The 17706-nt window shown below is 35.6% G+C and overlaps 1 protein-coding gene across 1 annotated transcript in view; it reads left to right on the top strand.

The window, feature by feature from the left end:
- Window positions 1–17706, top strand: part of DOK6 (docking protein 6) — a gene marked incomplete at both ends in the record, with an annotated part of 234919 nt that overhangs the window by 192184 nt on the left and 25029 nt on the right. The window contains one exon of the mRNA XM_079533609.1: window positions 519–640. Within this exon, the coding sequence (XP_079389735.1) occupies window positions 519–640 (122 nt within the window). The remainder of the gene's footprint in view (window positions 1–518; window positions 641–17706) is intronic.

Here is a 17706-nt window from a genome sequence, read left to right on the forward strand (position 1 = left end):
GCTTTGGAGGTTGTAGTCTGTCACTGTTGATGAGATGCCTCCAACTGGATGGAGGATTAGGAAAGTAATGACTGTTACTAATTCTCTGTTGCTTGTCTCAGATTCTTTCTTATCATCTTTCTGGATATTCAATCCAATATACAGGTTAAATGACCAAAAACGAATGTGACCTTAGAAAATTATAAGATTTCAGACGTATTCTAATCCATCATTATATCAAAGTTAAAGGAGAAAATCCTGTTAGCAGCAAGAATAGCTGTAAGCAACTAGGGACATGTCTCTATATGTTAATGTCTACCAAAAAAAACCCCTATCTAGCCATGTATATGTCTGCAGCTTTTTCCTGAGCATTCAATATGCTGGTGCTTATAAGGCACATAAATAATTTCAAATACCTTTCTGTGGTAATTCAATAAATACAGTCTCCATAATGACATTGGTTCAATTTATGGTTTTTAGAATTATCTATCAACTATGGTTATGTATGATCTTCCCCTTGTGTTTGCTTTATTTTTCAGCTCCAGACCAGTCTATCTGAACCAATGACATTATCCAAGTCGATCTCACTTCCTCGTAGTGCGTACTGGCATCATATCACCCGGCAGAACAGCGTTGGAGAAATCTACAGTTTTCAAGGCAAGTATATGCCACATCTATTAGCTCCTTTCCATTTGACCAGAATTCATGCAAATTGCTTTTTAGTGTCACTGGTAGCTTTCTCTCCTTTTCATTTAACAATTGTTGGGAACCACAGTGGGATTCCCACATTTACATAACCCAGGTTTCTTTTACTCAGTTTGTACACCACTGGTGAAAATTATTCCCAGGATCACTACATAAAATTGGATAAACAATTTGGCTCAATGTAGCTTCTCAGTAGCTAATGAGTGTCTTTTCTTCCAAGAAGATTGTTTATGTATTTGGGCAACCTCAGGGTGCCCAATTAAATCTACATAAGATGGCTGTATGAGTTGCTAGATTAAAACAAAGGAACTCTAGGAATAAAAGCTACTCTTGATGAATTTGTTCAGAGGATCATATATACGAACTGTTGATTAGACTGACTTACAAACCTGCAGCATATACCAATCATATTTTTCAGTGTCCAAATCTCCTTCATATAGATAGATTCTAACTATATGACTTTATGACTTTAAATATGCTGTATTTTATGACTTTAAATGCTGTAATTAAAGTGAGTTGGGGAGGAAGAGGATTAACTTCACACAAGCTGAAATTAATTTGTATCTTTTAGGAAATTGAAAATTTTTATTTAAAATATAGACAGTAATTAATAGTATTGTTTTCGCCTTTTTAAAAAAGCAAAACTGTAATAAACATATTCCTTAATCAAGAACTTAAGGATTTCATTTCACTTCCCTTTTATAAGGGAATAATAAGCTCTTTGCATAAGCAATTTACATTTAGATAGGAAGCTAGAAACTGCTCACAAACCACAGTACCAAGTCCAACAAAATGTATTACATGTTTTCATGCAGTGTATAGATGAAAGCCATGAAGTGTTTTGTTTTGTAAATTATCACATAAATTAAAATCAGCAGGTGAGCTGTGAATTCAATAGGTGACTCATTAAAGGGTACAACATTGTACCTCAGCCCTCATCGAACAAGGATAAAGCGAAGTTCTAATCATTGTTACGGACTTACAGTTAAATTACATTAATGAAAAAAAGTAAATAACCTTTCAGAATTTGGTTGTGGAAAAAAGTTGAGGTAGTAGATGACCTTAAAAGCATTCACTATATAATGTTATCATTTGTGAAGACAATACAAAAAAGAAAAGAAAAAAAAAAAGAAAGGTAATTTGTCAAGGTGTTAGGGCTCCTCTTCTTATGTTCTTGTTGAGCACTTCCTTTGGAGAAAAAATAGTAATTGTTGTGACATACATGAAGTGAAAGAAAAGAGCGTTGTTTGTTGTTTGCTGCATCTGTCGTTTCTCATAAGTAGCCTTTGTAATTCAATGCAATTTAAAAGAAAGCAGAAGTTTATACATGGAATGCACACTCAATATGCATACCGACTCGCTCTGTGGAAGATAACATATTGGAAGTGTATTACTAAAAATGTAAGAATTCTGCTTTTTTAGAAGTAGGCAGATTTTGTTCACACTTTCCCTGAAATATGGAACAAATAAATATTTCAGAACATAAGATTTTCCTTCCTCTTACATGTACTGTGATGGCTGAAATTTGAGAAAGCATAGTAGGTTTCAGGAGTGATAAATCTAGTTCTATCAGTGGCTAAGAAATATACCTAGAGGGCTATTTTCTTTGCCTCCAATTGCAAGACTTCAATATGCAGTAACATTATTCATTATCTGTTATGAGGATCTCTTTGAACTTTCTGCTGCAGTGCTTATGACTAATGAAATTCTGTATATTTGTGCAGAAGCTTAAGGGAGAGGAAAATACACTTTCATTCTGATACCTGCTTGTACTGGTAGTCTTTGCACAGCAGAGATCTACTGGTTGTTGAAACATCTGCCTGCAGATGCTTTACACACGTGGGTGGAAGGTGCGTAGCGAGGAAGCAGATTGCAAGCTTCACTCCAACCCTCGCCCTACCACAACAGACAGGTGAGAGGAGTTGTTGCAGAGGGAAAAATCACTTGCTGCTGCTCTGATCTTCTCTGAGCTTGAAAAGGTATACTGCCCCCTTCAGAGACAAGGCTTTTTCTTTAGGGAATAGTCCATCAAATTCAGTTCAACACTGTGTATTTATGACAGAGCTTTTTGATATGCTCTGATGATATAACTATCACCAGGTCTACTTATATCCAGATTACTATTGATTACAGTAAAGTAGCATTCAAACACACTGTTAAATACAGTGCAGAAATGTTTGCCTAATAGCAATTCTTTCAGACTTGCAGTTTGAATTGACTAGAATTTAATTAATAACAGCTGGTGATGTATAAGGAGAAATGAATATGCGCTCATACTACCTTGGATAAATTGGCTCTTTGAGAGCTATTTAGCAGTCAAATTTAACTTAATTAGTAGTTTGAGTTGATCTGATAATAAATATGCAGTAGAGTGAGAAGGGGCAGGATGAGGGGATTGTGGGGTTTCTTTAGAGTCTGTATTTTGGATGAGAAAAGGTAATTCAATAGATGGATTCTGGATTTATCATCCTTCATCTATCCATGAAAACCCTTCATGTAAAGATCTGAAAAGATTAAAGCACCAAATAATACGGTCAAAGGAACACAGGCTGCACAAAATATCATAAAATGCTGTGGGCTGATTTCTCTTTATATAGCTTTTCTTTCACTTGGTCATCATTACACTCTTTCAGTTCTTGATTGCACTTCTACAATAAAAATGGTAATTTAGTTGTCTAATTAATTTTACATAAAGGAACAGGTTGGGGTAACATTATCACCACCAGTATTCATTTCAAATTCTACAATATAATGCTGCAGGTCTGGTAGAACTTCCATGCACAATCTGCAGCCGCTGCATAGGTGCTGTGGTGGGCCCTTTTTGGCTGACAGTCACTTCCTCACAGTGCTGTGCATTGGCTGTCCTTGCTGCCTGATGGGCATCTGGCAAACCCACTGTTGCATGAGGAATTTGCTTCCACAGAAAAACACCAAAACATTTTTAAGGCTGAATTTCATTCTAAACCTCTGGTTAGAATGATTTCACTTAAAGGAAAAGAAAACAAAACAAAAACAGCATCTACCCTTACAACTCATTGTCTATTTTTATTATCTAGAATATGATTTATCACTGTTTCACAAGATGTTAAAAACTGATAAGTAGAGAATGTACTTTTAAACAGCAAATAAAAGCTTTAAATTTTGATATGTTTTGAAACTTTTCATTTGGGTGTTTAAATTTGCTTAGAATGAAAAGAGATTGAAGACAGATTTTTCAGTTGCATGAAACTTACTTTTGTGGTTCTTGCTCTAGAGGTTTAGACAGTATAGATTTTGAATGCAATTGGTTTAGATATTGTTAAACAAATCAGGCAAATAAAATTTTGCTGTGGAAACCTGCATTAGTTTTTGTATTGCAGTTATGGAATTTCCCTCTGGAAATTGTGTTCATAAAATCTAATTACAGTCTGGCCTTTCTGCAAGAAATTCAAAATCAAGAATTGCTTTCAGTCACTTCTGTTGTGTTTGAGTCTGCTTTATATTCTTTATTTGGACTATGTCTTTGCATACTCAAAGTGATGAATACCTTCCACATACGGAATCATATTTGTTTCTATGCAAGCACTCACGTGAATGAATGTGCATTTGTATAAGAATTATTCTGGTAGCACCTTATGTGTTTTCCCATCAAAGAGAACAGTAATGCTTTTTTTCTACAGTAAGTTACTTATCAGAATTTGCTTATCACAAATGCTTATCAAATTCTATTCTAAATGCATACCAAAGCCTTTTCAAAGCAGAAAGACTGATATAAGGCTAAAAATAATTAGAGAATATTTGAGTTGCTACATATTTAGAGGAGTTTGAATCATTCTGTTCAGCCCTCTTTAGGCTAATCCAGCAGGAATTTCCTATGTGGTCTTCTGTAGTTTTCCATAAATGAAAGTATGTATAATGAATTGAAGGACATTCATTATTTTGACATTTCCGTTGTTTGTTCATATGCCTGGCAACAGAGAACAGAATTCATTTCCTTATCTAATCTCAATTCTAGAATAATGTGAATGATATAAACTGTTAGAATATACCTGATCATTCCTTAATGTTTCACTAAGCATCTACCAGCAGCTAAAATGGTTTATAGCCTGCCATCTTCCCATTTCCTTTGTTGAATCTCATCAAGACTTTCACATTAGTAAATGAAGCCTATAAAATTTGAAATATGAATAAAAGACAGCTGAAGCAGGTACAGAGTAGAGACTGTGTTAGAGCTACATTATTTAATATAATTTTATTATGTGACTTCTTAAATCTTATGCTGTAGAATAGATCCTTTTCTTGTGAACTTTGAAGTTCTGTGCAAAACAGTGCACCACTAGGCTGATTTTGAAATGGCATGTTGGAAATGAGAAGCATCCTACTCAGAAACTAGCACTTGATTTTTGCCTAATGATAATTGCTGTAACTAGTTATAAGCATTACTGACAAGCTCAAAAAAATATTATTTCTGATAAATGGCTGCTGAGATAAAGAGATTTTTACAGTTACAAGCCATGAAAAACCAGAGGGAAAAGTCAAAAAGGGTAAATTAAGCATATTATGTGGTCAAATACAGAAGTTCTGATTTCATTTTAAGGCTTGTGTTGCAATGCCCTGTCTCTCATTAGATAGCCCACCAGCAAGAGCTCTTGTCAATGAGGTTGTTTGTACTACACTAGGAGGGGCACTGTTATCTGAACTTACAACTAAAATCCTGAACAGTGTTCAAAGAACAGGTAAATATTGGATGATTGCCTCTTCTCCTCTAAAAAAAAAAAAAAAAAGATTAACTACAAACATAAAATTTTCAATACCAACTACAAAAATTCTTACTTATCAATCAATTTTTACATCTTAGGTTAATGATTTCATTAAAAAGGTAGCTTCTCACTCAATATGAGAAGCAAATTAAGCTCTGGTCCTAGCTTATATTAACCAAACGCCGGAAGCTTTAGCCTGAATTAGCTTAAGACAACATACATATTACTGACTGAAGATGGACAGCTACAGTCATTTGATCTGTCTGCTTCTGATAAAATTCAAAGGCCTGCATTGTACTTGAGATCTGTAGTTCAAAGGAAGAATGTGTGCTGTGTGAGAACCGATGTAGCCAGCTCCCTGGATGCTAATCATCAGCTGGCAGAGGACTGTCTGAGCAAAAAAGGTTAACTATGTTATTTTGAAGAGAAAAACAAATTATTTTGCAAAGGTCAATTTTGTGAAAACTACATTTTCTATTAAATCTTTTCAGCGATAAATCCAAACAGTTCCAGATAGATACTTTGTGTTAAGTATGTCATTACAGTCACTATCAAGAAGATTGTCAGTAGGCTTAATAGTTCATTTTTGTAATTTTAAATAAATTGAGTTATTTCTATGCTGAAAAGACATATTTTCTAGTCAACTATTATTCAAAATCATGAGTGCATTAATCCCTTTAAAAAAGAAAAAAATAAAAGTCAACCCAGCATAGCTGTGAAAACATACATAAGCAAAAAGATATATTTTCTTTAGTGCCTGTTTGAAGGAACTGTTTATACTTCTTTTTCTTTCAGTTATTATTTTAAATAATGTAAAGTGATTGATATTGACACCTCTATAGAACATGTTCACAAAAAACATTATAAATTGTTATAATTTAGAAACAGTGTAGGTTTTGAAATTAAAGTGTATAATTGGAAGAGTGGGGGAATGTTAATAACATCAGCTTTGCCTGCAGTAATGCAGTAATAGAAGCCAAGCACAAGGACTTTGAATACCATTGATTGTGTTCTGCTTTAAATGGAGGGAAATTACAACTCCCTCTATTTCTCATTCCAGTGTTTATTATATAAAATGACATCTTAAAAATATCTATATAACACCATGTCTGAAGTGACGTAATATTGACCTAACTGCCTATTAATTGCTTATTATGAAGCTTGCAATATATTTATTTCAGAAAGAGTATCATGAAATCTCAAATGCATGAAGTTTCTTTGGTATTGTCTATCACATGTATCCCGCTTTAGTAATCTGCAACAATTTTATGGTAGCAATATTTGTAATACAACACTATTAGCACAGACTATTTTCACAGTAATGCCAATTTAAGCTAAATAGACACCATACACAGTATGGTCAATTTATTCAGCCCATGAGAGTATGCTCTTTGTAACTCCACAATGAATTTTAGCTGATTAATAAATCATAGCATTATTCAGAAGTGGGGAAAAAAGAGAAATGTTCAAAAATATACTTAGGACATCTTTCATTCTCTGTTTGTTCAAAAAAGCCTTTTCATCTTGGTGAATGCTTGTATCCTGCCAACTTCTTATTTAATCAGAATGATACATTCTAAGACACTGAAATTATTTTCACAGAAGTAAGAACTGTGAACAATAATATGAATTTCTTTGCAGTGCAGAGTTAACAAGATTTCACCAAAGTGAAAGTTTTTCATCCTTTCTGAAACTGAAGTTTGCCAACTCCATGTTTGAGTACTGGAAGTAAGTTTGCTGCTTAGCTGCTGGATATTTGTTTATCCTTCCAAATTCTAATTTTGGGAAGAGATTTTATTGCTCTGACTTTAAGAATAGAAATAGTAAAAGAAATAGTAGTCTATAAAGCTTTGGAAAAAAGGAGAGTGTACTACTGAACTGGAAGAGAGAGAAGAAAGGACTTGGTGGAAAAGGGAAGAACAGTGGAGTTAGCTGCTCAGTGATTTGGGATTTACACTAGTTATTGAAGGCATATCCTTCCCTACTTCTGACTAAACATTCAGCAGGATATTGCAGAGCAGTGCACGATAAAGCCATACCTATCCTAACTACAGACTGCAGAAGTGGAGCTGTAAGTTGTACAAGGTGTTTTGCTGTTCTGCAGGTTTCAGGAATATTTCCAAGTAATGTTCTTGGTTAAAGTAGGGTTCACAGCCTGCTTATGTAAGTGTTGGAGCTTAAACTTTAATTTGAAAAAGTCTGTTCTCATTGTTATTGCTATGAATGCAGCATCATTTTGATTGAATGATTGTTGACAGACTGGCCCCTTGTTTTTATCCATTATTACTGTTAGATTGTTCCAGGGTGTCTCAGCAGTTTTGCAAGGCTTCTGCTTGTGAGATGGTAGTCTATCATTACTGAATATTTGATGTCACAAGCATTTTTTGATGGGAAGAGATGACCTGTTCTGGGTTAGAAAATGGAAATGTATTTCATTCAGTCATTTCAACTATCTCATTATTCTCCATTCACCATAGCAGGTATTTAATTCTGAGAAATGGCTCAGCAGTTTTTTATCTCTTTCATGCCTCTTATAGAAACACTTTCCTCTGATCAAGTACATGCATTTTGGTTTAAGTGTCAATATGTTGTAGTGCTTTTCCATGAATCTGCTTCTGAAAGGTCTTGTTTTTTCCTTAACTGTTGCCATATATTAATTAAGGCACTGTGTTTTTAACAAGTAACTGCAGGGGGGAAATGGATGACAAATCCTGTACGTTATCTGTACCAGAGCATGATTTTTCAGTCATAATACATATAGTTTACATTAGTCTGGAGAAGAGGAGGCTCAGGGGAGACCTCATTGCACTCTACAACTTCCTGAAGGGAGGTTGTGGTGCAAAAGGGGCTGGCCTCTTCTCCCAGGCAAATAGTAGGACCCGAGGAAATGGCAAGAAGTTATACCAGAGGAGGTTTAGGTTGGATATTAGGAGAAACTTTTTCTCTCAAAGAGTGGTCAGGCACTGGAATGGCTGCCCAGGGAGGTGGTGAAGTCGCCGTCCCTGGCAGTGTTCAAGAGGCGCCTGGATGAGGAGCTATGAGAGATGGTTTAGTGCTTGTGGTACTAATAGGAATGGGAGGGTGGTTGGACTGGATGATCTTGCAGGTTGTTTCCAACCTTGTGATTCTGTGATTCTGAGTTTTGAGTGCAACTGTAACTGATTTTTACTCTGTACTACAGCTGTAAGAAGGTCTCTTCTCAGAGGCAGTGGCTGCATAACTCATAATTTCTAGACTGTTTATCTTCTTGTATTCATTCAGTAAAAGTTTTTTTTCTTGAGCTCCTTTATTGCTTCTTAATTTGCTGACTAGCATTTATGCTCATGGATTGGCCAGCATCAAGGGTTTTAGAACTGAGGAAATATAAAGAAAGGCCCAAGATGCCTCTTCACATACTCTTATTACCTTAGTTGTACTTCAAACCTTGTACTGAACTGTAGGAATAAGCCATAAATTTTGCAGTGGTGTTTATTGTGTAATAAAATACCAAGGAGGGAGACAATTTAAGCTGTTATCTTCAAGGTGTGACTGTTTTTTGCTTATGCTGCAGTAAATCAGGTATATTACCAGGGACATGAATGACATTATGCTACTATACAACTACTATGAAAAAAGAAAATGTACAGAAAATTCGAATGATATCATTGCTGTGAATATTAGAAGCTTACTCATTTTCCTTACCTAAATATTCAAAGTCATATGAGATGCAAGAGAAGACCTTCATAACTAAACAAGAAAGAGAAGTTAATTTGCTGTTAAAGCACTTGTCCTCAGCTGTTGCAAGTTATCCTTGCTCTCGGAAAAAAATCTCTGTTCACCTATTGAGGATGAAAACCCTTCCTTATAACTCATGTCCAAAGTTCATTGTAGCATGAATGCTTTTGTGCATTTCTGCAGTGACCTGTGTGATTATTCTGAGCCTTTTTGATTGAAGTTAATCTTTATTCTGATGGTCATGGATCTGTGTGGGATTTTTACAAGGAAATATAGATTTATTTTGTATGATAAAATACCTGTACATTTGCTGTGGACTTCTATATGAAAGAGATTCCTTTTTTTAATTGCATTACATTGCAAATGGGACTAGACAAAAAGAAGTAAACTCAGAATGACATTGCAATTGTAGAAATTGTCTGATGAAGTCTTCTTTGCATAACAGAAATTATCTCAACACCTATAATATTGCAGTATAGGTTAATACCTAGAGAAAGCAATATTCAGCCTCAACACTGTGGGAGTGATAATGCCCTTATCCCCCTGAGAACAGCTCTTTGCCAGCAGAAGCTCTAAAGCTAGACTCCGCGAGTCCTGGCCTGCTTCTTGCACAAAATACTTTAATGTAGATAAGATGAACATATTAAAACAAACCTAGTTATATTATGTGTCAAGATAAACCTTATTATAAAGTGATCATTACAGCATGAAGAGTTTCATCCATTACTTTTGGACGTTGTATTAGAACTCAAATGTTCTTTCAGCCTCTAATTTCTTCTAAACTCTACAGCTCAATTACATCAAGTTATGCCATGTCTCACATATGCATGTCTTATATATTATTTATTTAGTTCTTAATAGCTGCAACCTTGAATCCAACTCACATCCAGCTGTTTTTTCTTCATAGAAGTGTTTGTTAGATAAAACAGAAAGCCATCTACCATATTTTAACATACATTTATCAAATTTGATATACATAAAACACATGGTCACATACAGCATACTATATTTCTTCTTACACCCACCCTAGACGTGAAAGATACATCTACCCATACTACATTACGTTCCTCTCAAAATCACTTCTCTCTACTTTTATATGTAACATTGTTTTCACTTCTCATACAATGTCTATGAAACACAAATAGTTGGCGACATTTAGGTCCAATGTTCCAGGATATGCAACAGAACCAAAAGAGTGCAAGAAACAAGACAATTATAGATAAGCTTAACTCTACTGAAGAGATGTCCTACTTTGTTTGCTGAAGAGATTTATATTCTTATTCTGCATAATATCTCCGAAGCATGTTTATTTCACCACAGTTAGTTGTCCTTTATGTGTTAGTATTGTGTACTTGTAGTATCTACTACATAAATGCTTTTGTTAATAGTTACCGTTATAAAATGCTAAAATATTTTGTCATTCTAAAATCTTTCTGGTCTATCTAAATGTTCCTTTACTTTATAGATGAATATGATATTTGTTTGTTATGTGTGAGAAGCTATTATTTTATTTTTTTAATGTTGGCATTAAGTGCAAAAAAAAAAAAAAAAAAATTATATCCCTGGCAAATATTTTCTGTTTAAATGTGGTGTCTCTGGAAAATGTAATAGACATGCTTAGTGCCCCATGATAGCTGGAAGCCTCTTTCCTAATGACAGCCATTTCAGGCACAAAGACAAAAAGAAATGTTTTCTGACCTGGATGGTGATAATGAAAGCATAATGCCTATTGCAATATTGCATCGTTAGGCTGTAATGCAGATGCTTTTGACAATAGTTTTTTGTAAGGTAGTAAGCAGTTCAGAGTTGTCATCTTTACCATGACCACTGAAGAGTAAAGTGAAGGAGAGAGAAGAAAGTCTACCTTGTGAAGGCTCCTCCAAGAAGCCAACATGTCTATCTTTCCAATTGAAGTGCCTCTACACCAATGCATACACCATGGGAAATAAGCAGAAGGAAGTGGAATCCACAGTGCAGGTAGAAAATTATGAATTAACTGCTGTTAAGGGAACATGATGGAATAAATTACACGACTGGAATACTACACTCCCGTGCTACAAGCTTTTTAGAAGGGATAGGCAGGGCAGGAGAGATGAAGGAGTTGCCCTTTATGTTAAGAAGTGAGAGATCTTGAAGAGCTGCCTCTAAAAAATAACCGTGATCAGGCTGGGAACTTATGGGTTAAAATTAGGTACCAGAGCAATGAAGAGTATCTATTAGTCAGGGTCTTAATACAAGCTGCCTGATCAAGGGGAGCCTTGTTTCAACTACAAGAAGCATCATAATTAAGACATTTATCCTGATGAAGGATTTCAGTCACCTGATTGCTAGGAAAGCAACATGATGAGTGCAAACCATCCAGAAGATTCCTGGAATCCATTGAAGATAACTTCCTGGTCCAGGTACTGCAACCAGAGATTTAGTGTTACTAGACCTCTTGCTCACCATTGCTGAGGAGCTCATTAAAGGGTTTAAGATGGGAAGCAGTCTGGCTAATAGTGACTACATCCTGGTTGAGTTTGTGATCTCATGGAATATGGGGATCTCGGGACACTAAACTTCAGAACAGCAAAATTCCTGCTGTTTAAAGAATTATTGAATGAGATCCCCTGGGAAACTAACTTAGGGACAAAAGAATGGAAAGAAGCTGGCATCTCTGTAAGGACACCTTACTGGAAGGAAAAAGAGCTCTCCATTCCCCAGCTGAGTGGTGTAGTTGATACAATAGAAGGAAGAGATGTCACCCAGAGGGACCTGGAGAGGCTTGAAAAGCAGGCCCATTTGAACCTAATGAAATTCAGTAAGACTAAGTGCAAGATATTGCACTTGGATTGGGACAATCCCAGATAGATGGATAGATATGAGATTCCATATATATAAATACGTGTGTATATATATATATATGTATGTATGTATGTTTGTATGTATGATATATATGAGTCCCCCAGACTGGGAGAGCTCACTAAAAGCAGCCCTGTGGAGAAGGCCCTAGGGACTGTGATGGACAGAAAGTTTGACATAAGTCAACAATGTGTGCTTGCTGCCCAGAAGGTCAACTGTTTCCTGGTCTGCATCAAAAGAGGGCCAGTAGGATGAAGGAGATTATTGTTCCTCTCTTCTCTATTCTCATGTGACCCCATCTGGAGTAATGTATTCAGGCCTGGGGCCTCCAGCTCAAGAAGGTCTTAGAGCTGTTAGAGCAGTCCAGAGGAGGGCCATGAAGATGATCAGAAGGCTAGAGAAATGTTGAGGGAGATGGGTTTATTCAGAGCCTGAAGAAGAGAAGGCTCTCGGGAGACCTCATTGCAGAACTCAATACTTTCCCAGTATTGTAAAGGGAACTTATAAGTAAGAGTAAAACCAATTTTTTACATGGTCCATAGTGGTCTCATGGAAAAGGAGAATGGTTTTGAAATGAAAGAGGGGAGATTTACCTTAGATATTAGTCAGATGTTTTTTGCTCAGAGGGTAGTGAGGCATTGGCACAGGCTGCCCAGAGAAGCTGTGGATGCCCCATCCCTGGAGGCCTTCAAGACTGGTGGGATAGGGTCCTGAGCAGCCTTATCTAGTGGGTGGCAGGATGTTGGAACTAGTTAATCTTTAAGGTCCATTCCAACCCAAGCCATTCTGTGATTCTGTGATACCGCAGTCATATTGCTGGGCATTGTTATGTTGAAAGACTTCATACCTTCAAGTGCTAATCTAATCAAAGATATTTACAGTTGATTTGTTTGTTTGCTCATTTTTAATAGGGGAAGAATCTGTGCATGGATGTTGGTGTAAAATAAAAAGATATTAATTATTATAAGAGGTAATGCTATTTTGAATAAATTGTTGCCTTGTTTGCTTATGATCCTATTGATGCATGGAATATGACTGTTATTTGACAAAACAGTAAATCCAGCTTGAAAGTGCCTGCTGTTTGTTAAGAAATGCCATGGCTGTGTGATTCAGAATTGTTCAAAATATTTTGATAGGTAGCTTTGTGCATGCAAGCTTCATGCCAAACTAGATATCTCTTGAAGTTTATATCAAATCTGATGCTGTCTCATCTCCTGTTGCTGGCATTATGCCAGCGTTAAGGCATATGGCTAGCATAAACGGTCTGTGTTTTTCCTTACCATAAATAAGATCATGTTCTAAGACTTGATCTAGTTTCAATCTCTGTGACCATATGATGCATCTGTGCTTTACTGATGCTAATTAGTATGGAACAATGACCTAAATCTCCATTTTGAATTTCTCTCCTGGCTGCTGCAAATGTAAGGTTCAGGTCAGTGTTCAAAGACTAGATCACAAACATGGATGCAAGAGATAACGCCCACAGTTAGGTACAAAACATACTTAGATCCTGGCTCTGAACCAGTCCAATATTAAAATGGCTCTAAATCAGTTAATTTTGTTTTTCAGATGAAGATGATTATTTGCTTAATATTGCAGCAGGTAAGTATCTTCCCTTAAGCCTTTAGAAGAATTAAGTCCCTAAATAGAAGTCAACACTGATAATTATATGATCAGTGCTGCCAATACAAGCTGAAGGTGTGACTCCCTCTGTTTACTGTGTGTGATTCTTGTGAAAGCAGTAATTGAAGTTCCTGAAGTTTCTACCAATCAGGATAGTAGTATTGGTATGGAAAGTATTTTAAATCTTGTAAAAACATTCTCACTCCTCGAGACAAAGTGTCAGGGCAAAGGTTTCAAAACGAAACGTTCCATATTCATATTTCTGTGTTTTTTATTATAAAATGTCCATTAAAATCTGAACCTTTTGAAAATTCTACTTTTTTAATAAGAAATTTCTATGACATATTCATTGTTTTATTTGAAAATCTGAGTTAATTCAAGAAGCCAAAAGTAGACAGAAAGTAGCAGAGATATTCAGGATGGGAAGGAACGGGAGGTGGAAGTGGGAGGATGTCTTTGAGAACATGCAAAAATTTGAATAATCAGTATTATATTGGGTCCCTCCCACCAAAGAAGCTGTGTGCCAAGATTTAAGTTTCTTTTTAATAAGTGCTGTATTTTCACAGATGGAGAACTTGTTCAGATCTATGCTTTAGAATCTAAGTAGAAAGGGGAAATGCATTGCATTCTTTTCTCTTTTGATTACTAATTGCTTAGAAACAGTACATTGTATCTGTGGCTTATATTACAACTACTTGCAATGAGCACATTTATGTTTTGTGCAGTCATGGAGCTGTGTAGTCTATCATTTACTTGACCTAGAGGAAGCAGTGTGTTTAATATCATAGGCCTTTGTAGTCTATTGAAAACAGAGAGGGAATAAGAAGATGAGGTTATATTTTACAGTTAAGCTAGAAAGAAAGAAAGAAAGAAAGAAAGAAAGAAAGAAAGAAAGAAAGAAAGAAAGAAAGAAAGAAAGAAAGAAAGAAAGAAAGAAAGAAAGAAAGAAAGAAAGAAAGAAAGAAAGAAAGAAAGAAAGAAAGAAAGAAAGAGAGAGAGAGAGAGAGAGAGAGAGAGAGAGAGGGAGGAAGGGAGGAAGGGAGGAAAGGAAGGAAAGGAAGGAAACATTTTGTTCTCTGCCCTAGAATGTTGATAAAAGCACTGTGGTGACAATAATATATAGTCTTTTCCAGGGTAGGAAAGAACAGAAACGTATGTTCTGCCTTCTGGCAAGAGCAATGATTTCGCGTTTTATCTGTCAAATCTATCTGTACATATAATGCTTCTAGAAGCGTAGTATCTGCGTACTGAAATATATGAAATCTAAATTAACAATTCTACAAAACGAAGTAATGATGAAAATAGAAAATGTGTTCTACAAGTTGTAATTGTGGCTTATAGGAAAGAAAAGACTGGAGGTATACATTATCTAAATATTAACTACTTCTTTGCATGTTCCTGTTCCAGACACTGGAACAGGTTGCCCAGAGAGGTTGTGGATGCCCCCTTCCTGAAGGCATTCAAGGCTGGATGGGGCTTTGAGCAAGCTTAAAGGTCTAGAGAGAAGCATCCCTGCCTATAGCAGCATTGTTCTCACTGTATGTGTCAGCTAACTCAATTCTACATCTGCTTTTGGCTAGGCGTATGTCAGTGTCACTGTCTTTGTATTTGTCAGATGTCATTTTAGAACATTTAGAAATAGCATTTTACCTGATATTTTCACACTTCTTTATATTCATGCTCCTTACCTTGTTTTTAACAAGCAAAATCAGTTTTCGACAACTGTTTGAAAGGATGTATTCCATTTTGTGTTTTCATACTTACTGGTGACAGCAGCTTTATTACTTTCTGGATTTTATTTAACATGCCTAGGAGATTAAACACGGACTTCAGACAAGAGGAACTGCCTGTGAGCAAATTACCTTACCAGTAATCATTCCCAAAGAGTAAGCACACACATAGATTTTAGTGAATATCTGAATTATTAATCAGTTTTATCTTAAGCATGTTAATTATTTTCATTTCCAATTGAATTTTTTTGGCATAAAAGAGAAAAAATCTAAAGAAAAATGCTAACTTCTAATACATATCCTTACTGTCATTTGAGACATGCAATCCACTGCTGTATTCTGATGTTTCCTTCTAATGTAAATGTAATAGATGATAGAATTGTAATTCTGCTCACTGTGTTAGCAAAGGCCATCACTGTGTGTAGCAAATCAGGCAAAGACAATAGCAAAAAACTGTCATTGCGCATTCAGCTCTTTATAAGAGAAATGGAAAAATACCGTGATAAAAGACTCATATGAAAAGACAAATGAATGCAGAAGTACTGATACTCATTTGAGTGCAAATTTTATCTTAATGCTTAGCCTTTTCTTTATATTATGTAGACTTTTTCTGTTGTTCACATTGGATATCCACATAAGAAACAATGTGTTGTTTTTCTCCATTGATATTTCTGTCGTTCTAAAAAAATAAGCTTACAGTGAGATTATATACTATACCCGTAAGTGTCGTAAAATCATACTCTGTAATCAGCATCTGTGTGGTTTGGTCAAAAGTATAGAATAACTATGATGAAGACAGTTGGCTTTATGACACACTCTTATTATTGAGCTTGCAGAGCTGAAACAACTGCTTGGAACAGATGCACCTAGATTTTACCCAAAGGAAGGGCACGTTCTCCACTTGTCATAAGACCAAGATAAATGCACTATTTCTACAAAAAGGAGCAAATTAGCTTTCCATAGGTTGAGGCATGCTAGGCTTCACTGTCAAATGCACAGCCTGTAGCTACAGTCTACAATTAGAGGGCTCTGGGAGCTATATTTATTGTCATTATTACCACTGAATGCCAAAAGGTACATGTCACTGACAGAAAATGTGTTTCTTGGCCTAAGAAGTCTTCTGTTTTTCTGTAAGTGGAAAAAGGCAAGTATTACCTCAGACCTCACTTTGTATGGAAATTCTGTATTTTTTGTGACCTTCACCAGAAGTTGTTGAATACCAGTGGGCATTTCTGTGAATTTCAGATGTTAGAATAAATCAGTGGGGGACAGAAATGGGATGAGCAATTGAAAATACATGATCAAGATAACTTCTCAGTCCATAATTTATCATGTTTCTTTTGCTAGCTGTGAGATAGGTTATTTCCTATTTTTAAAATTCTTATGTTTTTCTCAGAATGCTTAATTGATTTCAGTGTACTACTAGAGATTCTCATTAAAGATGACTTTGTAATATAAATATAGCTGTTTCCTTTGCTCTCAGTCCATTAGCTGGTAATGAGTAAGGAAGGGCTCTAATGTTTAAATAAAGCGTAACATCTAAGCCATCAAAATAATGTATGAAAGAGTTTCTGAAGGCTACAAATAAGGTCCCTCCAGTAATTTACAAACTTGGGAAAACTAATTGAGTTACAGGAAATTTTGCTATTTTGTGATCACTTAGGAGGCAGATTAAGTGCATATCCATATTGCTGTTTGAAAAAAAAGTAGCATAAATACTCCACCAGACAGAGCTTTGTATCATTAAGCATTGGGTCTCTGAAAGGAAAAAGGCTAAAACAGTATAGCAATATCTGTGCAGCTATTATTTTTAATGTGTGTGTAATTGCATATAAATAAGTTTTTAAAACCATCAATTAAATCTATGGTAGAGTAGTAGAAATACTAAAATGTAGCAACTTATGCAACTTCTGTTTTGATTCAAGATTAATAATTATTAAATTATTCAGACACAATTTTGATTGGATTGGTCTATCTAGGATGCTGCAAAAAATTCTGATGATGATGCTCAGTTCATTTTTCTGTCTGCCCAACTGTTCAGCCCCTTCCCAATCAAAAGTGACAGCTTCAAAGGAAAGCTATAGCACACAGGAAGTGTATTTGATAAGAGGAGTTGAGTTGTAGTCACTGAAACATTATGACAGAGGAACAGAGCTCTTAGCTTTCTTGCTCTCATAAAGTTCCACCCAGACAATTCATCAGACTGAAGCAGAATATCTATTGAGATGGCTGTATTTCATGTTTGTATGTATTTTTGCTGTTTAGAAGAACTTTCCAATATATATCTTTAGACTTTTCTCCTTCTGTTTGACACACTGATGATCTCAAGTGCAGCAAGAATTCATTTCCTCGAGAAATGATTTACTATACATTCT

Source organism: Tetrao urogallus (genome assembly GCF_951394365.1).
Source record: "Tetrao urogallus genome assembly, chromosome: 3".
Taxonomy (NCBI): domain Eukaryota; kingdom Metazoa; phylum Chordata; class Aves; order Galliformes; family Phasianidae; genus Tetrao; species Tetrao urogallus.